Below are 24344 nucleotides of genomic sequence, written 5' to 3'. Positions count from 1 at the left end.
TGTTACTAAAATTGGTCGAAGCCGCATATTCAGAGAAGGTCTCCTTGTACCCCTGCCCTCATCATCTTACTCCAAACAGAAGGCAGTTGAGGAGCTTGGAGCATTATGTGATGCTTCAGGCGAACTTAGCTTTTATGTTTGCACTGCTTCTGTCTTGCATAATGTTTAACAAGGACTCCTACTCCATGAATTTACTGCAAGAGTTGCATTGCTGTAGAGTACTTGATGGTGGAATAACCTGCATTTTGAGCAACAGATGAAGTAAACCACAACTTACAAAAGCACATGTAACAAGCCATTTATGGCATGCATTTTGTAGCACATATGCATTGTTAATCTTCATTTTGCCTATGAAACAGGGAGGAGAGAGCAGTTACTCAGGGCTGGGGCAATTTAGAAAATAGAAGAGGACAAAAAATAAAGATGTAGTTGGGAAAGAAATGTTTATTTTAAGTTTCTCAGAGGGATTTTACAAACAATGGAGCATTTTAAAAAAATTGAGTGATCAAAGTACTTGACAGTGTCCCTTAAACACACACACAAGCCCCTGGACAGAGAAGAAAAAAAAAAAAAAAAAGAAAAAAAAAATCACACCAGCGAGGAGGTCAATACTGCCGGAAGAGCAGCTGGCATCTGCATAGTTCTAGGAGGAAAGACTGCGATGCTGTTGGTGCTAGTTAAGTGTCATCCTGGCCTTAATATAAGATAGCACTGAAGAATGTACATATGTACCTGCAGAAAACAAAGTGCATAAAATAACACGCAAAGTATGTATTGTAGAATAAATTTATTTACCTGATACAAATGAAACTAGGTGTGATGCTTGTTACTGTCAGCATGTAAATAGACAACTGATCTTATTTACAACTTTTAAAGGTCATACATGCAGTTGTGGTAACTGGCTAAGTTGGTTGTTGCGTTTTAGATAAATGCATCACAACATTTTGTATTGCACCAACATCTGTCTTACTGCCTTAAATTTAAATAAGTTACATTACAGTGCAAAATAGGTTGATTTGCACACATGATAAAAAATCTGAAGTTATGAACTGGAGGTTTACAGTTTAACATTCAACATTTGTAATTTTTTAAAATGAATCTTATAAATAGGATAGCATTGTACATAAGCTGTTATATAGAAGTATGTTTGGATGATACAATACAGAGAAAGATTTGTCTACAACTGAAGGCATGCATTATTTCAATATTGTACATTTTATAAACTGACATTTTACATACAGAAATATGGAAAATTGGCTGACAGCTCCGCAATTCTTGTTCAAGGATCAACTCTTCTCCATGCAGCAAAGAAACCAAACTTCCCTGGAGAGAGTTTCCAATTCCGTAAGCTATATTGCACATCTGTACATCTGTATAATGAAGTCCTAATGGTACCACACATTTCTTCCACAGAGAACACAATGAGTTTTGTTTTAGGGAAAGCAAAGAATTTTTATACATGATACATGCAGAAGTTTTGGTAGATGTGTTGCTAAAAACACATGCACGCAACAAAACAACCTTACATTTCTGCAAAATTGTTTAGGAAGCGATTACTCCAGTATTGCTGAAAAGGAAAGAAAGAAAAGGTATCAGTTAATGAAAGGATGAATGCTAAGTATCATTATAAAAGCAAGACTAAGATCAACAGTGACAGAAGAAAGAATGTTAAGTTTGATAACAGTTCTGTCATTGAAGGGACACTCTCAGGTTACTTTATTTTTGAAGCCTAGACCACTCTGAATTAAATCTCAGCTCTTCTGAAACAAGCAGAGCTCTCTAAGATCAGCAAAGCCAGAATTTCCTACAGAATACCACATGGGAAAAAAAAATAGGATAGGTTTAGATAGTTTTTGCATTTCTCAGCCTGCTTAGTGGCAGTAGACAAATCTCACCTCACTTCATTGCAGTTTTTACTTTCAAATTCTCATACTACAAAGTTTGAATTCAAATTAAGAGCTTTTCCTAATCAAGGCATTATATTGTAAGTTTGGCCCTAAAGCGACCTAAAAATGTCCCCTTTTCCAAGTTATGCAGCTCATTCTGGGAAGCAGTAGGAAAGCTTTGAAGAAGTCATTAAACTACACAGATTAATGCATAGGCAAAGGGCAGAGTACAACATGATAAAACTATTACTGTAGCAGAAGGTTAGCCTTGCGTTTAGGAGAGAACTGTGTACTCTGATTCCCTAGAACTTTATGTTGGCTCTTCAAAACACTGCTTCAACACTATAAAATGTAGGCTCTCCTGCTAAGATTTGAGAATGCATAATATTAATGTAATTAAAGATGTAATTAGCAGAGATTAGGGAAACAATTAATGGTTAGAAGTGCAAAAAGTAAACAAGACAGGTGCAAGAGACAGACAACTTTATCAGTTTTACCTCCCTTCATTTCAGCAAATTCAACCATCTTCCCTGTTTAAGCTGTTTACTGTTTATAGTCTGTGCATCAGCTGTGTTCTTGGAACAATGACAGGACTGCTGTACTGCATTTTATCATCAGATTAAAAACTCATTTTCTTACCATTAGCCTTCTCCACAATGGCCTCCCTACAAACACTAGCCTTGCAGCATTTTGACAGAATGCTATGGGGTTTTTTTTTGCAGCATCTTTCATACTGTTTCCTAAAGTATTATTTCAAATCAGTATGAACAACTTTTAGTGCCTGGGTGCAAGCAAGAAAGAGCAGCTCGTTGTGTAGCTTACAAGCAGTACTTTGACTCACATTTGAGAGAAGAGAGGGCCTAAGGGCACTGGGAAGACAGAAGCCCTTGCCTAAACATTTCTAACATGACTGCAGCTGCCTATGTTCTTTGCTCTGATTTGGACCAGCCCACAGAACAGTTAGTTCAGGAGGACCTGCTGTCACACCAAAACCCACTCTTTTCGCAGCATAAGCTTTACAAAAGTTGTTACCCAGCTCATATGACTGATATCCATCTTATGTACTCCTCTCTCACTAGAGCATGAGTAGCAAGATGTTAGACTCCTAATGAATCCAGAAAACAGAGATAGAAAACCTCACTGAAATGACAGCAAAGGGAAACAAGAGGTATGGACTTATTTTCTAAAAACTGGGTGTAAGAGGTAAATCTAGTTAGCTTTGAGTTGCTGCTACTTAAATAAGTGCTCATGTTACTATGTCCATAGGACAAACATTAAAATAGATTCCTCTGAGTGGATGTATTGTAGTATGTATTCATTTCCCCCGTTAGCAGCTGGAAATTCCTCTTTGCAAGTTCAGGAGTCCCATTTCTACCTCCAGCCGACTCTGGTGCTGTGAGGAGGCTGGAGAGAAAATGTGTAGGGAACAGAGAAATTACTAAGTGAGAGCTTCAACTTTGAGACTGGCAAATAAGTCTTCTGAATTGAAGAGTCATCTCTATGACTTCTCTAAGTGTAAAGACCAATAGCTTTAAAAAAAAAGTGGTAAAATCTACAGTTAAAAGAAAATAATGTGTTAACTAAAATGCTTACGGTGCCTCCCCAGCCTTGCACTATATTTCTAGTTTGGCAGTTAAGAGGCCCAGCCATTAGCTGCCGTACGCCAACGGAGGTACACTTGAGCAGCCTCCCACAGACTGCTCATGTGGAGAAAGGTTAAGGCTGGATCCTCAGCACTTCAGCTCCAGGATCACACGAAAGCTTGCAGGAGACAGCTGTTTGAGGACAGGTTGCTTGACTGACGCAGGAGGAAGCTCCTGGTAGGTCTCAACATTTGGCCAGTCCAGACCACAGTAAGTTGACATCTATCACGTAGCGGCAACATTTGGAAAACAGAAGTACTTGAGGTAGACTGACAGGTAAGTAAGTGCTGATCATACAGGACCTTATTGCTCCTATTCAACATAAGAATCTGGACAGCAAGACTGGTAGAAACACAAGGAGGGGGGCAAGGGGGGGCAAGGATTAAGGTGGCTATACAACCTGATTTCTTGGGCTCTTTAGGAGCTTTCTATAAAACCAGGCTCCTGAAGTTGCAGAAACAGTCAGTGAGGGAGGAATACCACTCCATTTACCTAGTCATCTAGCTTTGACAGTTAAATCTCCAAGAAACAGAAGGCCCTAATGCAGTGCCCTAAGACATTTCACACAAGTGAGCTCTTGGATGTCAGTATTTAAATCCATGTCACTTAAAACATCAAGATTTGTCTTCAACACATAGATGAGTGTGCTGGACAGAGAGCCTACAGCTGACATGGTGCTCTAAGTCTAGAGGTACACATGTAACCGGTGTTCTAAGATTGGGTAGCTGTCCCTATCCTGGAAAGAGTTTGGCCACAAAGTTGGGAGCACACAGAACTAGCTTCCTAGTATTTGAGTCCGACAAATAGTAATAATGTACTTAGATTCATTTTGTTCTCAGGGAATCCTAAATCACAGGACATACTAGTTTCCTATTTCAAGAAACAGTCTGATATTGCTTATTTAATATCGATACAGCATCTGACTAGCACAGACCATTGGTTTTACAGTGTACAAAACCTCCAGTTTGGCAAAGACAGGTTCCTCCATGCTAGATAGGGCATTCAACAGGAACGAAACGCTTATAGTTCTGCAACACACCTATCACATCATTAGGTCCAGCTACTCTACCTGTATCACTTTTGCATCAATTGAAACAACTAAATGCTAATTTTGCCAGTGTAACACCTATATAAATAGTGATCATTTACCACAGAGTGGAATTTCAAATAGGGTTTGTGTATTTTGCGGTTAGCACCTATATTTGAAAGCTTGAAACCTACAGAATTATCTGTGCTCATTGGATTCCAGCTGGCACCAACAGAACATACCTCTGAACTATCATTTTCCTCTATGAAAAGTCAAAAAGCTGTTTGAATCTGGTTATTAAAAGCAGATTTAGAGCCAATGCAAGATAACACAACACCTGCTACTCGACAAAGACATACTGACCTCAGTACAATTTACAAGGACTAACCCTGCTGACTAACCCTATTAAGTCAAGCCTGTTCTTTTGTGTTTTCATATGACCACCATATAAAGTGTTTCCATTCACTAGAACCAGTGAGTTGTTTTGCACAAAGGAGCACTTGCATTTTGAGCAGTGCAGATACCAGAACACAGAGAAAGGCAGTCTGCTCAGAAGGGCACCCCGTATTTCAAAGCAGGAGAAAACATCCGAATAAACCAACACCTGACCATCAGTACCAGAGTGGTTTAGATACCAAACACTCATATGAACAGCTGTCACTGTCTTAAGTTACATTAGTCCAATTTTATCTCAAACTTAAGACCAAAAGCTGCGAGATCTTGAGGCACACTAAGACTGAGTGCTATAAAGTGAGACCTAAAATACACTACAATAAAAGCAAGCGCTTTACCTTCAGAATCAGTAATTTCTTCACACCACAAAACAGAGTCTAAAGTGGTGATAATAATGTAGCACAGCAGAGTTTGACAAAACACAGCATGGGAATGAAGGAAATTACTATTTATTCTTTGACATGTATACAGCATATGCTATTTTACAGCAAGTCACCACTGGCATGGTGAAATGGAAGAGAAATACTCACTTTAGTCGATGAAAGTTGGAAGGCATTGGAGAAAAACACCACAGTTAGGACTGTTAATGACTTACACATTGTTGATACAGGACTGAATTTGAAAACATGCTTTAACATTTATCGTAATAATGAAGGTGGTTAGTGCCACATTAAAATAAAAATAGTTCTATACAATATGTTCAATTTGGTCATGTGCTATTTACAGATTTTACAAAACACACACAAGAGCTTGTTACTTCAAGTCAGGCTAACAACAGGCCAGCAGAGTAACTCCATGTATACAACTGATCATTAGTGCCCTAAGTGTAGGAAATCCAATTTCTTCTCGCTATGCAGTGCAAGTTATTTTTCCAGGTCTGATTACAAAAGTCTTGATCTTAAGGGGGGGGGGGGGGGGGGAAACAAACCAAAACAAAAAACAGATCTGATGCATGTAAATAAGGTATTAAAACTCAACTTAAATCCTCTTTTGGAATTCAAACCAGCTGCATTGGTAAAAAGGCTTGCTTTTGATTTTGGTAGACTGAAGTAGCCCTCCCTATCCCTGCATAATGGGCAACACTGGCAAAACAAGGTCTGTTACAATAAAATACAATAGACACTTAAATAAATAATCTTTAAAAAAACCTATGCATGTTGAGAGTATGGAAGAACCCAGCAGGCTGCACCTGGAATGGTATTTTCTGCACGAGCAAGATTAGGCATACCTCATACAGAAACTGGTGTAAACAAGGACAGTCAAGAACCAAAAGTGAGGGAGCAGGAAGAGGGGCAAACCAACACGAAATCCTGACTGAGGTAGCAGTACTCTACCCAGTGCGGAAAGTTCGGCTTCGAGTAAAACCTGACTGTATGACAAATTAAGTTTGGATGATCATGCAAAAGACAAACAGTTACATGCTTTTTTAGTTTTAGACAACACACATTCATTCCCTAAAATCTGCTGCCAATTTAGTTTGATAGTGTCCGCTGGCTCAAAAAAAATTTTCTTTTTTACAGGATGAATAGACTATTGAACAGAACACTGTACATGCTTTTCATCTACAAAAAAATATTTGCATAAAATAGTGTTAGTTCTCTGTACATGTCAATGGACACTTTAACTGTGTATAAAAGAGGAATATATTGCCCCCACTGAAGTCAGAAAAAGCAAAAAAACAAAATCTAGAGTATGAAACCTCCATCACCGGCAAATATGTTCATGTGAAAATTCAGCAGAAATAGACAGTTGCTCTAAACAATAAAAAAATTGATTAAGTTAAACTTTTTCTTTGAATGTAAAACTGTCACCATGTCAGTCAAGACCAGAACATATCACTAAAGTTAGTGTCTGTGCTGTAAAGCCAGATAACCAGGGGCATAGTAATGAACACAAATGGCCAGGAAACTCCTTCGGTGCATGCTGACAGAGAACATGGTTTGGTGGCAGGCCGCACACTATCTTTACCAGGTTCCAGGTAGTTACGGGCCACATATTTAAGTGTTTCGTCCAGCAGAATGACAGGTAGCGAGATTTTCAACACCATCAGCCATTGTGTCACATTCAGAGGTGTGATCTGGAAGATAATCTGAAAGAAAAGCCAAGCATTACATCTTTTTTTCCTCCTACATCCCTTGCCTTAAGCTCCAACAAGTTTTTGCTCTGTCTTTAAGTTTAGAGATGGGTAAAAGATACATGCACTTACCGGCAGCGGTTCCACATAAAGGATAAGGAAGTGGAGTGTCATTGACAAGCAAATAGCGCCCACCAGCCAGATATTTTCCCATGGGGGCATCCTCATTAAGGATTGGTTTTCTGATAAACTGCAACAGAAACATTGTACTCATAAGATTAATAGGAAACTAAATAAATCAGAAAACTAACTGGAAAGAAAGGCAGCATGGCAAGTCACAATTATTCCAGTCACAAGTGAAAGGAAGATGCAGCGATAGGATTTAAATAGGTTGCAACTTTTCATCACATTGAAGCTCTGCCTAGCAAAGGAATTAGGGTTCACATCGGTCTCTCCTTTATTTATGAAAGCTTTGGTGCATTCTCCCCATTCCTGATCTAGTCAAGCTTCTCTGCTAAGACTCAAATATCCTCCCCACATGAGGGATAAGGGAACGATGGGTTTAACAGCTTAAGACAGAATCCTCCCCAGTGTATCAGATGCCTGGGGCCCTAGTGCCCCCCACTTCCCCTGAAGTTTACTTATAGCCTGGATATCCAAAGGGCCAAGTACCTGCACCTTTTTAAGGCTTACTCTTTAAATCAATTCTCCCCATATTCAATCTGCATTTAGGCTATTCTGCAGAAAAGTCTGAGAACCTAACTTTCAGATGTAGAACAGTATCTATGTAGGGCCACCGCATACACTCGTATTCAAAATTTATTTGTTTTTAAATTAACTGACCTCCAAGTTATTTGAAGAAAAATACCCTTGACATTGTGCTATTTAGTGCTTTCCATTTATAATCTAATATTAACTGGCTGAATCCACACTCCCCTAGGGCAGGAAAAACTATTTTCCATGTCTTCAACATTCTTATTTTAGTTCTCCTTGATATCACTTTATACCAACATAAGAGGGATATTAGCTGACTGATGAGGCTCAAATTAAAAATAATGGAAAATATTTCAGTTGCTCATGCTTAGTAAAATACCAGAGTGAACTGGCAGACTTAAAAATACACCTTATCATAAGAGATCAAAAGTTATCTAGGAGAGTCATTTTGTTTGCATTACCAGGATTTAGAAAGGAAGTATGACTCATTATTATTCATTAGTTGAGCCACCCATAAACTAAGAATCAAACTGCAAAAGCTATGATTAAGATAAACTAAGCAGAAGCTTTGATTTCCAATTTGAAGATACTAACCTGTTGAGAGCATTGCACATCTCTATAGTGACAAGAACAGAAAGAGCCATTGTCATTGGATATGGAGACTCAAAAACCACACAGTCGACACCAGAGAAGTCTGGGTTGTCCTCTTTGCACTGCAGAAAATGGCTCTAGAACAGAGTAATGTGAACTCATTACTTCTGCAGCTTAAGTGTAAAATAGGCAATTATGAAGCAAACAGCTTCATATGAATAAAACTTTTCAATATGGCTCCTATAAAGCTGCATTTTTAAACTTTTGCCAGCTTCAGAAACATTCCTGTTAGTGTGTATAAAAATTTCTATAGATGACACCAGATGTCATCTATATATGGATGACTTAGTTTTTCAAATTATTTAGAATACTCAGGTATCCCACCTTTGAGCTTAATATTAAGATTATACAATCATGGTTAAATTTTACTTTAACTAGTCTGAAAAAAAAGCAACATTCATTTTAGTCTAGCTACATTCATTTTTAAGTAACAAGTATAAAAGGAGTATGTTTAAAAAAAAGACACCCCCCCACATACAAAAACAAACAGAGCAAATACCAGCTGATAAAAGGTAACTCTTGGACCACCATCAGCAGCGATAAACCACCAAGCAGCAGCACCCACTGTAGCAGCTCCAACATAACCTTAAGGAAAACAAAGTGCTTTTTTCAGTATTGTGAACTCTATGCAAGAAGAGATCTCACTTGCCACACTTGAACTTCTACCTCAAGAGCTCCAAGTACTGTAAAAGAGATTTTAATGTGTCCATTGCCCATGCAAAAAGCCTCTTCCAACAACTGCAACTTAAATAGCCAGTAGAATACTGTAGTGTTGGACAGAATCTGATACCTGTTTACTGAAGCAGACAACTGAAACATAAGGCAAACAGGGATTTCACTTCAGGTGATCAGCATGTCATCTGCCCCCCCCGCCCCCGCCATGTGTCTGCACTCACATTAATACTCTTTACTTCCAATTAAGTATAAGGCCTATAAAGACAGTTGGAAAATTAAGGTGACAGCTTTGGTGTGAAGGCAATGTTTGTTAAGTATCCCTGTAGATAGTTATCCTAGCTTTACATTAACATAGCTTTATCCTCCAAAGCTTAAATTTACACCCATTGATTTCAGAAGTTTATATTCCTTATTTTCCTGATCACACCAACTATCCTATAATGCTTCTCTACTTGAGCATAAAAAGAAATGACAGTTGTCATTTTCAGAGAAGAAGTAGTTCTACATATGAGCTCAATAGCTAATGTTAGTGCACACACTAACAGCTGGTCTTGGTTCATTATTCCTGATCCCAGCACATGCTCGTCTTTCTCGGCGTCTGCTGAGGATCAGCGTGTGGACAAGCTAAGATTGCAGTCCTACGCTCTGCACCGAACAGAAAGTATTTCAGCCTGGAATGAGTCAAATGGGAAAAGGCAGTAGACGTGACTGAGTCTACTCAGTCAGAGGTAAGACTCAGGCTTAAGTTCACTTACTGCCAAAAGGCTTCTCTCCTGTGACAACTGTAACACCATCCAGTGTCAGACAATTTTGGAGGGCTAATCCAATTATATCCACTTATATTTCTAATGGTTTACTAGTTCTCAAAATCAAAAGATTTTCATGAAGTGTTAAGCGTCATAATGATGTTACATAACCAGGGCTTTTACTCTTTCATTGGTAGCAACCTAGGCAGCAATATCACTACTTCACTGTACCTATATGCACTAACTGCAAATATATGTAGCAGAGCAAAGTGCTAATCAAAAAAAAGGGGGGGATACCAACTCCACAGCATACCTATTTCTAGCTTAAGACTCAAACATACAAGGAGATCAGACAACTTAGTTTCAAACAGGTCCCAAAAGTGTCTACATGCCTAAACTTGCTTAAAAATAAATAGATAAATAAAAAGCTATTGCTACTTACATCCAATAGCTAGGTAACGGAAGAATAGCCATCCACTGATCAGTGGCTCTTTTGGGTTGCGGGGAGGCTTATTCATGATATCAAGATCAGGAGGATTAAAGCCCAGAGCAGTAGCAGGGAGACCATCCGTCACAAGGTTTACCCATAACAGTTGGACAGGAATTAGAGCTTCAGGAAAACCCAGAGCAGCAGTCAAGAAGATACTATAAGAAAACCCACCAACCAATTATACTTGTGCATGTAAGTCTCTTATATCTCTTATATCTCAAAACATAGAACCAGTTATAAGTATCCAGCCATCTACTGAGGTAGAAAGTTTATGCAATGCAATTCTCATCTTTTGCAGTATGCTAAAATTCTCCTTTAAATACTACTAAGGCTACAAGGATATGGCTTCTGGACAATCACAATGAATAATCACTTGGAGAACCTGTTTTTCCATTTTTAACAAGAAATACTGGAAATTAAAAGAATCCATCATCACTACTCTAGTGCAAAGAAAAGACTGTCTTAAACCTACCAAACAACTTCTCCAACATTGGAGGAGATCAGGTAACGGATGAATTGTTTCATGTTGTTATAAATTGCACGTCCTTCTTCCACAGCAGCTACAATAGTTGAGAAATTATCGTCTGCTAAAACCATTTCAGAAGCAGTTTTAGCCACTGCAGTACCAGACCCCATGGCAATTCCAATTTCTGCTTTCTTCAGTGCAGGAGCATCATTGACACCGTCACCAGTCTAAAACGAGAATTTGAAGTTGAAAAAACAAACGTGGACACTCACATACAGGACTGGATAAGAATATTACACTGGGTGTGGCATTTTGGATCTTTAAAATCAGCTAAGTGCAGAACTATTCTGAGGCTTCGAATTGAGGGGGGAAAAGTGGAAGGAGTGTTTTTCCAGAGAGAGACATTTGTCTGACAATGTCTGACTTTCAAGCCAATTAAAGTTCAATCACTCACCATAGCTGTAATCTCATCAAAAGATTGAAGAAACTCAACAATTTTAGACTTGTGGGAAGGTTCTACACGGGCAAAGCAACGGGCATGGTGGCAGGCATCTCTCTGGGCAGCTAGTGAGAGTTCATCAAATTCACGACCAGTAAAGGCTTTTGTAGAAACATCTTCATCTTCCACAAAGATGCCAATCCGACGGCAAATAGCTACTGCTGTGCCTTTATTGTCACCAGTAATCATAATAACTCTAATGCCAGCTTGTTTACACAGCTTTATAGATGAAGCTACTTCAATTCTCGGAGGATCCAGCATACCCACACAACCAACGAAGGTCAAGTTGGTCTGAAACAAGACAGCAAAGTTTTAGCACAAAATTCAGGAGTTTTCCATCTAAAATTCATAAAATCATTTTACTTGCATACTAAATATAAGTCTTAGCATAACATTTGTTTTTCCTTTCTCCCACAATATTCAGTGGTTCTACACTGAGCAATTAGACACTGAGGCCTGTTATTCCACCATTTGGTCAAAACCAATGTTTTATATGTGATATGCTTACTCTTACTAAGACAGTTTCCATTCTGAAAGGCTTGCTTTAGAGGGGTTATCTGCTTCACCATACTAAGTCTTCACAGCACTTTAGCTCTGACACTTGATTCAGACAGCTAGAGAGCAACCGAAAGGTCACAAGTCAGAGGTACATTAACAGAGAAGGAAAGGGGGAATGCAATGCTTTCAGAATCAGAGAATGCTACATGGCACTGTCCACATGAGATGCGTGTGGGAGGATGGAGTCAATTCCCAGGGCATGACCACACTCTGAAATGGGATCGTACATTTCCAAATTTCTCTTCCTTCAGATACGCTTATTTTAATAGTTAAGAGGTGATCTAGCTGTCAGCCTTGCAATTCAACCTGCAGTCAAGTTCTCCCCCCCCCCGCCCCCAAAATCAGTGTCAGGAGTACAGTGTACAAAGCCAAAGCTCCCATGTAACTATTGTCATTTCCCTCCTCTAAATCCTAGATACAGATCTCATTGGAAAATTACAGAGTAGCTGAGAAGATAATCATGGACAGAGTTTTTGCAGCTGACTGTGGAGGAGGGGAAGTGAGCTTGACCTTCAGAGTACAAACCGACAGTTATATTTCATCACAAAATCCCCAAAGTCTTGCAGTTGAGCAATGTCAAATTAGAAACCATTAAAGCTGAAATTACAATGCATTTTTTTTTAAATAAGATTTTCAGAGTCAGTCTCTAGAAACAGTTTAAGGTGATATGATCCTAAATATAAGGACATTATTTATGTATATAAACATAATAGCATGATTGGCAAGTGACTGTTTTGCTAATATCTTATTATGCTTTCAGTCAAGAAGCAGCAGTATGACAGCCAGGATTCCCACCCCCTTTTAAAACCAAAATAAACTGGGGAAAGAGTAGCAGTGACAGGTATAATGTAATCGATAGAATACACCCAAATTTTACCCCTTGAGTTTCTTCACAATGACATATATAGCTATTTAAATTAATTGTTCCCCCCCCCACAGATGTGGTTAACTGTTGTGTCCATCAAAAACACTCAGTAAGACAAAATTCTCAACAGTAACTTCTTCAAGAAAGGATCAAACGTAAGGAGTCACCATTCCCCAGTTTGGGAGAGGGGGAAATGATCAAAGGAGATTTTACTAAGCTAACCTCATAATTGATGAAATTTGAGGAGTCCTCAAGATTCATTTCTTCTTTTCTGGGTGGATTGTCATGGGTTGCTAGAGCCAAGCAGCGCAGCGTGTCTCTGCCAGTTCCCCACTCTCTAATAACAGACATTATTTTCTGCTTAATTCCTGACGTTAACAGTATTTTAGCATTTCCAACACGGACATGCGTACATCTGTCAATTACACCTTCAGGAGCACCCTGCAGAGACAAAGGTCATCTCAGTTTTATAAATCACTTTCTGTCATAACATATTTGCTCAAATTAAAGAAATCCATTTTCAAGCTGCAGTTAGCTTTGCCATAACTTTTAGCATTGTGCTGCCTTTGCAGCCATTTCCTAACTGCACTTCTCACACGTGGAGCTTACCTTAACGAACATCTTGCTCATGGATGTGCGGCTTGGTTTGTTCGGTGTGCAGTAGACAGACATTGATTTCCTGTCTCTTGAGAATTCTAGAGTAAACTCTTTCTTCATAAGTTGTTTTATCACCTTATGAACAAACAATAGCATAACAATACATTTAGAAAATATATACTATAACTGCCTCCCCAACAAATTCCAAATAAAAGAGTACTGACCGAGTTGCAAGCATTTGCACGTTCAATTCTAGAAAGTCCTTTCAAGTCTGTGTCAAATACATTCATCTTTTCAACCAGACAGGTAAGTGCTGTCTCCGTGGCTTCACCAACTTTTTCATATACTCCCTTAGCCTTTAGTTATTAACACAAAGCAAAAACACACACACAAAAAACATAGGAGTTTAATTCAAATCTCACCATGGACCTATCAGAGGCAAATTTCAAGTTTCACAATGAAAAGAAGTGCCTAACAAGTCTTACTACAGCTTACGAAACACGCAAAGCTATTTTTAAAAAGCAACTTTGGAGTGTACAGTTTATATGAAGCTTCAAGCCTTTCCTCTTAAGGCCAGCAGAGAAGGATGTTAGTGTTTTATCATGAATTAAGTGATGATGAGATGGAGAAATTTTAAGGAGGCAAGGCAATAAAACAGCCATGCATTCTACACAGCAAGACATCTTCAAGTTTCAGATTACTCTTGCTGTTTGAGGTAAGCTTTCTCAGTGTTAAACAAGCAAGTTATTCCCAGAATTAATACTTCAGAAGACCTAAATACTCTCCCTCGAACAGAAAATTTACTATTGAAAGTTGTTACATAGACAGATGAGAATATTTATCCTCATTTTCACACTCTCTTCTGTTCTGATAGATATACTTACTTCATTGTAATCCAAAGAGGAATCATTACAGAGTGCACAGATGGTTGCAAGTTCCACAAGGCCATCATACTGGCTACATTTAATAAGTTTGTCATCTTTATGCCTTTCCAAAGGAAGAAGAGGGGGAGATTTAAGTCAGTTACCTAGTATCAGTATCTCACCTGTTTCCCCTCTTTAAATCCCTTTATTGTATTTCCACTTAGCACAATGTTTATTAGTTATGGACTTAGCACTACAGAGATCACCAGAGAATTTGGCTACCTTGAAAAAGAACATACTCCTATTAGAAATTATTGAGAAGAGTTGATTTTATAAAGGTGAGACTAGAAGTTTAGGGCAAACAGGCATAAACAGAATGATATGATTATCAATGAGATCGATACCTGAATTACAAAACCATATTTCCTCCGGTGACAATTATATAGTAATGGAGAACAGAAGTGAAGAGCTTAGCAAAAGAAGAATATGAAAGCAGTATTAAGAGTATGCAGGACTTAGAGGGGAGTTCCAAGAAGGAGAGGGATACGGCTGGATAAATTAGGAGTCCACCTTCCTTAGTTTTACTGCATTTTCTGCAGATTTACTGCTATGCATGGATTGGACAAGCATAAAAGCAGATGATTTGGCATTTTTCATTTCTTAAAAATTAATCTGTACTATATATGAGCTTTCTAAACCAATGAAAAGCTAAGTCATTTCACAATACAATTTGCACTAGAAGAGAAATATTACTCTTTTCTGGTAGTCATAGACACCTAATGATAAATATCTGAACGCTTTCGGAAAGAGGGAACATACATTTTCCCAAGATAACACACCTTTTAAACACCACAGATAAGAAATGATTTCTTAGCTTTCACCTTTGGAAATGCAGTTAGATAATAAATGAATTCATTTTCTAGAACATCAATATACTTCTAGAGTAGCATGAAAGAACTGAGACAATGTTCAATACTGTTTCCCCCCCCCCCAACCAAATTAATACCAGCCAGCTCCTATATAACAACTTTTTAATTAAAGCCCTTAGGAGGGTGGGGGGAGGGGGACTGGTGGTAGAAAGAATTGGTCACTGCTCCATACGAATTAATAATGCAGCCTATGACATGTCTCATTACATAAACCTTTCCTCAGTCTTTTAGTATTACTAACAATTCCAAGGTTGCATAACATAGCATGTGAACAAAATTTACTTTAAAAAATTGTTCTTTTAAGCATCATTTTGCATACAATTCTACAGCCATAAACAAAATTTAGTAATTTTATGCTCTTATCTCTTTCAAGTTCTCAGCAGCTCTCAATTTGTCAGCCTCATCTATCACAGCTTACACTTGTTTTCACCTGTCCTGAACTTGAAGACAACTAGCTTATGTGAATATTCATAGTTTGTTATGCCATTTTTCCTGCCTACCTGTTCCTTTATCATACACAATTTCTGAAGAATGTCAAGTGCACATGGAGTCCGAGTTGCTGGGCCAGTTCTGGGTTGTTTCCCCTGCCCCATTAAACTTCTGGCTTTTAGATTAGCAAGAGATTAATTCACTTGAAGTTCAAATACAATCTGCTCGCTTTTGCTGCGGTTCTGCCTTAATAATCCTTGTTAGTTTTGTGCTGTCAGTTTGCAAGCACACACATTATTGAACCATTTGAAGTAATTTTGTCAGGTCTAAGCATTCAATTTCCTAACCAAGAAATCAGCTGCTAAGAAATTTTAGTGTTTCAATATGGACTTTTTGTAATTTATACTCCAAATGCTTCTTGGAAGGCAAAGTTATGTATCAAGTACTTTAGAAGCAAGTGAAAATTGATTTATTGCAAAAATATACTCAGGAATTACAGTAGGCTGTCTAAGCAGCTATAGAAAAAAAAGTACTTGAAGTTAAGCACAGGAAGACAAGCATCTGTCAGGAACGGTGTACATCTACAACAAGTCCTGCTTTTGGGCAGTGCAACAGACTAGATGACCTCTTAAGGTCAGTTACAAACCTTATTTTCAGTGACAGGTTGGAATCCAAGGTGAAGTCAGTCACTTTAGTAAAATCCTGACAAAGTCAGTGATGGAAAAAATTCCATCCACGAAACACTGAAATACATCAGTTAGCCTTAAAGGCTTGCTGTTCATTTTCTGATGCTCCAAAACAGCCTTTCTATGGTAATTTCCCTTCCATAGAATGTTCTTTATGTACGTAAATGCAGGGCTATTAACATGCTTTCTCACATTTCCCAGTTTCAGCACGTAAAATAGAACATTAACATGCGTTGATGACTGTCTTGTTATACTCGACATCTGTCATATGCTATATTTTATTATTTTGTTTACCTAGAGCTCTTACAAGACCAGCTAGAGCATAATAGCTGCATGCTTTACAAGATCTAGAATGTCATCTGGCTTAAGTAAATTCTGTCTCCTGAAATGAAAGCGTAAGCTTTTGACAGCAATTAGCTTTGAAACAGCAACAAAAAAAGACTTGGGAAATTAAGATTTCCATCTGTTGGGAACTCTGTGGTCTTAACTGCTATGGAAATTAAACGGAGATAATCACCACTGAGACTGGTAAAGATTGCGTGAAGTCAGAGGTATGCATGTGAAACTCCAGAAGGTTTCAAGATGTTTACAATAATGGAATCTATTGCAGCTTCACGCATAGGAGAACTCTGTAAGTATTCCAATAAAAAGAAGCTCTCCTAGGAGCAGAACTATCAAATTCCTAAAGTTGTCAGGATGAACCACCTATCCCATTGGTAGAGACTTGCAACTGAGAAAGTAAAACATGAATGTACCTTTCCTTTCCAAAATGAGTGGGTTAGCAGGAACCTGTAGCACATCAAAATAACTAAACTTAGTCAAAAAATTGCAGCAAAAAGATCCTCTCAACCTACCCCTAACTTTTCTATGTTCTTCAGTACTGCAGTGCCTAATAATCTAAAAATAAGGTTCACACATGAGAGTTTCCTAGACTTTCCTAGAATTTAATTTTCTTTCACTGTTCATTGCTGTTCCCCCTACCCCTTCAGTCTGTACTCTCACTGTCTGAGAAACTTGCATTTATAAACAAGTGTTATCAAATATTACACGTATCACTTTCCAAGTCTATAGCAATAGTCAATGGATAAATAGACAAATATTTAACTTCAACAAAACACTTACACTTCTCCCATGGGAGCATATGTTGAACCTGTTACAGTAAATTCATTGAGAGAACAGCTATCTCCTTCTACTCGGTCCAGGACAAACATCTGAAATTAAAGTTAAAAATGTTACTGCCTTTGAACATTTAATGCAAGAGATTTAAACAGGCTTAATTTTAAGCAAGCAGGTACAAGGAGCAAGTCCTCAAGTTCAAGAAGCAAAGTGGACAAAACAAGATGTGATACTCTGATTGAATTTCGGTCCCATACATGTTTGAACAGCTCCTGATATTTAAGCATGAAGTACAGAAAACAGCACTTCAGTTTTCAAATGAGATGTGTCTAACAATTGTGGCACAAGTAGATCAAAGAGCTGGAAAATACACACGCTGCATACACCACCAACTTTAGCTGTGAGGCCTGCTCATAGGTTCAACTGACAATACTGACCCTAACAAAGTTTTTCCTAGGCTTCAGACTTGGAAGTTAATTCTCATCTATATCTGAAAAAGCAGTTCCGATCAAAAGCAGCACAGGGCAGCTTGGGAACAGACAGTTTTCGCAAAAGCAAAAATACAAAGCATCTACAAATAGTAGTAGAAGCTTCTAGATGTAGGAGAGGAGGTTTTAGGCAAGAGCCAGACTATGGTGAGTTTCCCTTAATACCAGCCACTAAGTGAAAGCATTTCCTGTCTTGGTTTTCTGCTCATAAGTCATTTTGCCATCAGTACACTGCTAGATTAGAGACATTCAGACAGCTCAAGTGCCCCTGTAGCACAGACTGGAGTGTTATTTTTAAGTGAAGAATATGCTAATTTGAAGGATGCATTTGTACCCCATAAGGCATCTGCATCTCTTAATCTTCCCTTTGTTTCTGCTTCCACTGTAGGAGAGCTGCGGACAGAACCAAATCTGGGAAGACAGATAAAAAACACAGCACCTGAAATTGCGATATTTCATCATGACAAATGGCCATTCTGTTGAACCATCCAACTTGCTGGGGTGGTAGAAGAGAAGAAACAATGACTCACTGATAGATAGTATACCTTATCAGAATTTATCACTAGCTTGTTAGTATAAACCATTTTGCCATATCATGTTTCAGCAATGTCTCACTTTCACCTCATTGTGCTGCCTTATGTTTTAGGCAAGCATCTTCACAAAATATAGCCTAATTCGGCAATTAATTGATCTGCAGCAGTATCTGGAGCCCTTATAATCTCCAAAGTGGTTGTAAAGAAACCCAAAAAACTAAACAAGCAGATAAATTAAAAACCCACAAAGCAGTGTCACTGCATTCTGGTCAGAGGCAGATGCCACAGGAGGACATTAAAAAGAGACAGCAAGTCTTCACCTGAACGGGGGTCACTTACAACAGAAATGTTTTAGTATAGGGTTCCTTTGGACACTTAGGAGTTACTACTTAACATTATGAAGGTTAAAACTGCAGATAGAACTACTGTTGCCTAGCTTTTCAAGTAGTCTTTTTTGCAATCTCTCTACTTAGTGTGAAACCAAGAGTAAATGCATTGCTTATGCATGTTATGATTTTGCAAGAGTTTGCAAAAAGTAGCAATTAAGGTTATTAGGTAGTGGCTACAGATAGCAAGGACATAAGTAAGTTGTACTGCACCAGATCTAAACTATTTGGTCCTCTAAGTTTAAGGAGTAGAGCATTTCGAGCTTTTAAGTAACTCATTTAAAAACATTCAGATCTGTTCAACAAGGAAGCTGCCTGCTTTTGGCATCTGTGTGACAAAAAAAAATCCCTGCAAAGACTAGGGCAGTTACACAACTCTACTGCAAGTAACCTCCTCTAGAATACTGATGAGCAGCTGCTTTGTGTCTCTTAGGTATAAATACTACAATACTTAAGCAAGCAGAACAGGTCAACCACCAATTAAAAGAAAAAGCCATCAATCATGTGAGAATAAAGTGTTTAAGACTTAAACTTTTGCCAGAAACAGTGGCCTGTAGTGCTCAGCATTTACACATTTGGAATTCTAACCCAGTGTAATGGCTCTGAACAAACATTTGATGTCATAGAATTGCTATGCTGCTGATCATCTACAATTATTCAACTGAAGAAATTTTATAGAGAAAACATTAAGTTCTACACAGAATATTAAGTAAATGGGAAGCACAGAGAACTGTCAGAATGCGCACCATGTCAAGCAACCAGCTATAGAAGTCCCAAATTAAATCAGCACTAGAAAGAATATTGGGGGTAAGGGAGAAGGGGCAAGAAGAGATAACATGTACAAGACTGTTACGCTAACCCAGAAATAAGCCATACATTGAAGGTAACCCTGGCAAAGCAGGTGGTATCATCAACCGCACCTCCAAGTAACTGTGTTAGTCATGCAATATTACATGTTGAAAACACTAGTGATCTGCATCAGAGCAATAAAAGCTACTGAAGATAAGATGGCCAAACAAAGGTAGAGCTGTTCAGTAGTGAAAATAACCTCAGACAGCCAAGTTGCTTCCAGTAAAGCTTCCACCCTTTTCTCACTGCTAGGATTCTCTACTACTGAAACGTGGCAGAGAACGTAACAACTTCAATGTAGCAGAGGCAAGTACCAGTAAGTTAGATGAGTGAGGTTAAAAAGAAACAAGACTGAAAATGGTGTGAGAGAAAGTACTGAATTTGCTGTCATTACACATTTCCATTTAATGCTGGTTCCTCAGGTCCCTCAAGCTCTATTATAGACAGAGCTTGAGAGGAAGTGGGAAGAAGATTGCTCCAGACTGAACTAAATCAAAAGGAACACTTTATAGCATTATCTTGCTATGTAAAGAGGTCAAAATGTTCTATCCTCACGCATCCCTTCTATAATACAACCTATCTTACCTTTCTGAAGCAATGGCCAAATCATACTAAATAATTAGCATTAGACTAAATGGCTTACAGACAGCCAATGGAAAGCTGCTTGCCAACAACTTTTCCTTCTATCAAGTGCGGGTACAGCTATTTTTAGCCATGACTAAATAAGGGAAGAGATAAAGGCCTTAAACACTACACAGTGGAAAACTGAATTAAAAGTGGAAGCTTATCTTAGGAAAATAAAGCAAGATTTTGATGATATGAGAACCAAAAAACTCATGATCAAAAGAATTTGAGCAATGCTGACTATTCAGAGTGGCTGAGGAGAAAAAGAAAAGCAGAGCAAGTCAATTCAACATACCCTGCAAACGGACATCTGATTCGTGGTCAGAGTACCAGTCTTGTCAGAACAAATAACCGAGGTGCACCCCAAGGTTTCCACTGAGGGAAGACTTCTAACAATAGCGTTCTTCTTGGCCATTCTGCGGGTTCCAAGAGCCAAGCAGGTGGTAATGACAGCAGGCAGACCCTCAGGAATAGCAGCAACAGCAAGAGCAACAGCAATTTTAAAGTAATAGATAGCACCTCGAATCCAGGAGCCACCATGAACTGGATCATTGAAGTGACCGATGTTTATTATCCAAACAGCAATGCAGATAAGCGAGATGACTTTAGACAGCTGCTCTCCAAACTCATCCAGTTTCTGCTGGAGTGGAGTTCTCTCTTGTTCAGTAGCCACCATCTCATCACGAATTTTGCCAATTTCAGTGTTTACTCCTGTTGCAATAACCACTCCCATAGCTTTACCAGCAGCAATGTTAGTACCCTGAAGTAAGTCAAGGAGAAGGGAGAAAAACAAACTTCAGTGAATCTGTAAACAACATACTGGCTTTCAACAGGCCTATTCCAGATTCTGAGATTAATCAGAACTTGATCTCAGCAGAAAGCGTCAGACTTGGTCTCTTATTCTGGCTAATTTGTGAGGCAGTGATCCTGTGGTCCACATATTCCATACTTATCAGCTTTGATAATTTATCTTGGATTCTATCTTGACAGTCATTCTTTCAGAACTCGGGAAAGAGGAGAGTAAAGGAGCATTAGTCCCTAAAGAGGCATCATTAGACTCCACTTTTTTTATTTTAATCTCTCACTATAAAGACTAAATACAATACTTTAATATGATCAGTCAGATGGAACAGACATCAAAATCAGCACAGCAAGGAAATCCATAATGAAATACCCTACAGCAACAGTCAGGCTTGGATGCCTGCAAAACTGATCTATTACCCTGCCCCTCACTATATCAATTTGTCTAATAAAATAAACTGCTCTGTGCCCTCTCCACAAACTTCACCATCCTTAACAGTTCTTAAGTATTGCTTATAATCTACAGTTCATAATTCCTGAAAGGCTTTTTGTTTGAACATACATGCATTATCACCATTCTCATATTTGCAACAAGAAGTAGTCCCCAGATATCGTCCCTCAAAACACTTGCCATGTTAGAAAACTAACCTTTATTGAGACAGCAGCTGGAAAACAGGAGTTGACAGGAAACTTGACACACTAAGACACACATCTTTCCTATCAAATGCTTAGCAACAACTCCAGTCTTTGTACCTCTATCTTTCACCTTTTTGATTTTATTTGGTTTATAGAAGTTAAGTAAAGCTTTTAAAGCCTAGCCTACTAGAGTAAGTCTACAACACTTTTTTTTTTTTTTCCCCAAAAAGGAAGAATCCTCATGCAAGCACAAACCAGAGACTGAGATTCAGCTAGGATATGCAAAAAGGGGGGAAGGGGAAAGAATGACATTCCCCCCAGTATTGGTAAGACATGCTCAATACTCTAGCGCAGATTTTCTGTTTATAGAATGGACTCATCAAAATGAATCAGTATTGCCCTATTATATGCAGCAGCATGACTAAAGCCAGCAGCTGAGTAAGCAGAACGCATTTCTACTGGAATAATTTAAGGACTTTTTTCCCCCCTTTTCATCTGGCAAAACATAATTCTAATAAGGATACTTATTAGGGGTAACAGTTGTGTTCTGCGGGACTCCTTGAATGGACATACTTAACATGAGCAAGAACAATTAGATTTTCTACAAGAAATCTACCAGCAATAAGATAAATATTTCAATATCTGAAGACAAGTAATAATTCAGATAGAATTCAATTCTATCTACAAGTATGAAACAAATTTGAATAAACCATTTCATTCTTTTTTTTCTCAGTTAAGTTGGGCATTCTTATCAGTCTTAAGTTTTTTATTTTTTTATTTTTTGATAAATGCAGACACTCTAACTTAAGACTTTTTCCTGTGAAAGACACAAGTAAGTTCCCCTATATAAATTGGTTTCAACAAGCATCCTCTCTGAGGACACCTTTTAACGGAAGTTCCTTCTAATTTCTAATTCACTGGATTTGATGCACATGGTGATATGTATACAGAATACAGAAAGGAAGTCAGCACAGCTTTTAGGTGCAGATCTAAAATTCTGCATATTTTCCATTTACCAGCTCCTGCCTTATTTTACATTGTTTTAAGAGTTCCAAAACATTTAACTTACAGAAAAAAGCATATTCTTCTTGTCTTGGTTTACAGCACGAGGATCAGGCACAGGGTCAGTATGTTTAATAACAGATACAGATTCACCTAAAATGAAGACAGGGTTAAGAAGAGATTACACACATCACTTCACTTCCCTACAAAACAAGATTATACCATCTTCCATCCTAAAAATTTTTAGGATATCATAAATTCCCCTTTATATTTCCTCATGTGACTTTACTTAATCACTTAGGTGAAACATGAAATATTTCAGTTGATCAACAAATTGAATGGGTAACTTTTCATAAAAGTAGGATAGCATTTAATTAAAATAACCATTTTGTATGGTTAGAATTAATGAAGCATATACCTTTACTTTCAGAGGACTCAAAAGCAGTCAAATAAAATTCACATTTTAATAAAGCAAGATCTACCACATGAAGGGTCAACCCTCAAAAGTATTTCACCAGGACCTTTTTAGTCTACAGTGTTATTTTGTGTGCTTTTCATGCAGTAAGGAGTACTTCCGTTCCCTATGCATTAAAGGAGTTGTGATCTTAACAGTGCTACACACTCTCTGGCATGCCTTAAATTTTTCTACTGATTTTTACAATCTTATGCAGTCAACTGTCAGTTAACATCTTTAGTTGGAAAGTCTTCAGAAAACTGTTCCATAAAAGCTTTAAATATATATCAATTTCTATAAACATGTCACACAGGAATAGAAAGGTTCCTTTTCTATAAGGACAGATTTTAATAACTACATCAAATTTCATAAGGGTGGTAACTCAGTGACTGAAGCTAAGAGCACACTGCAAGCGAGTCAAAGCTTCCCATGAAAAGCCTTGATAAATAGCATCTTACACTTCTGTCCTTTTTTACTATTTGGAGACCTAAATATTAACTTAAAATAGGCTGGAAACAGAAAACTAATTTTTGGGGGGTGGGGGAGTGGGAGAATCTGTTCTGTTATTTAAACGTAGACACTGAATCACTATTCCCTTTATAGAGACGTCTGGTGGATGTTTTCTTCTAGTTATTTCAGTTCTGATTCCTTGACAAACATGGACTGCTTACACTTTCACATGCTGAACATAAGTAAAATTAAGACACTTGCTCACAGGTCAGCAATACATGAGACCTATGCTATTCAAGATATGTATTGAGAAGCTTTGGAGCCTGTTTCAAGACAGACAATGATCAAGAGCAAATTTTTTGATGAATAATTTATGGTTTTAAAATTCAGGGCTAGTTGAAATTAATTTATGCTACCAAAACAGGCAGACAGATCAAGTTCCAGCTGAGAGAACACTTGTAGCATGCTTGGTTGCCTTAGTTTCTTTCCTATATTCAGAAGTAGTGTTAGGTTGTTTTGTTTTCAAAAAATCCGAAGAGTGCTCTAAATATAGCTCCTGTATTCCAGAGCTAGCATCACAAAACACATGAATGTACATGCACAGAATTTCAGCAAATAAGGCTTTAGTGTACTCAGTCTTTAATAACAGCAATTCAAAAGCTGCCTGTATTTCAAATGTTAGAATTCTTTCTTGTGAGACAGGAATGGTAAGCATCACAGAAGGCAAAATTCATTTATTAAATTCCCATACTTT

The 24344-nt window shown here is 38.1% G+C and overlaps 1 protein-coding gene across 4 annotated transcripts in view; it reads right to left on the bottom strand.

Annotated features, from left to right (window-relative positions):
* Positions 1-426: 426 nt before the first annotated feature.
* The window catches only part of ATP2A2 (ATPase sarcoplasmic/endoplasmic reticulum Ca2+ transporting 2), a 49211-nt gene continuing 25293 nt past the window's right edge, over positions 427-24344 (bottom strand). Inside the window, exons 7-21 of one of the 4 annotated variants that reach the window (XR_003261363.2) lie at positions 22754-22839; positions 20543-21007; positions 17374-17462; positions 14229-14331; positions 13569-13700; positions 13357-13479; positions 12970-13188; positions 11280-11615; positions 10832-11052; positions 10312-10514; positions 8948-9033; positions 8392-8525; positions 7216-7333; positions 5540-7098; positions 427-1567 (exon numbers count right to left, since the gene is read on the bottom strand). Coding sequence is in view for 3 of the 4 variants with exons in the window: in XM_064521989.1 (XP_064378059.1) it covers positions 6829-7098; positions 7216-7333; positions 8392-8525; positions 8948-9033; positions 10312-10514; positions 10832-11052; positions 11280-11615; positions 12970-13188; positions 13357-13479; positions 13569-13700; positions 14229-14331; positions 17374-17462; positions 20543-21007; positions 22754-22839 (2585 nt within the window). In the remaining variant the exon portion in view is untranslated. Of the gene's footprint in view, positions 7099-7215; positions 7334-8391; positions 8526-8947; positions 9034-10311; positions 10515-10831; positions 11053-11279; positions 11616-12969; positions 13189-13356; positions 13480-13568; positions 13701-14228; positions 14332-17373; positions 17463-20542; positions 21008-22753; positions 22840-24344 lie in introns of all 4 variants that reach the window. The other 3 variants (XM_026114630.2, XM_026114631.2, XM_064521989.1) reach the window with 3 other exon arrangements.

The sequence above is a fragment of the Dromaius novaehollandiae genome, chromosome 17, assembly GCF_036370855.1.
Source record: "Dromaius novaehollandiae isolate bDroNov1 chromosome 17, bDroNov1.hap1, whole genome shotgun sequence".
Classification (NCBI taxonomy): domain Eukaryota; kingdom Metazoa; phylum Chordata; class Aves; order Casuariiformes; family Dromaiidae; genus Dromaius; species Dromaius novaehollandiae.
Note: the sequence above shows the minus strand (reverse complement) of the source record. Positions and strands in the feature narration are given on the sequence as shown.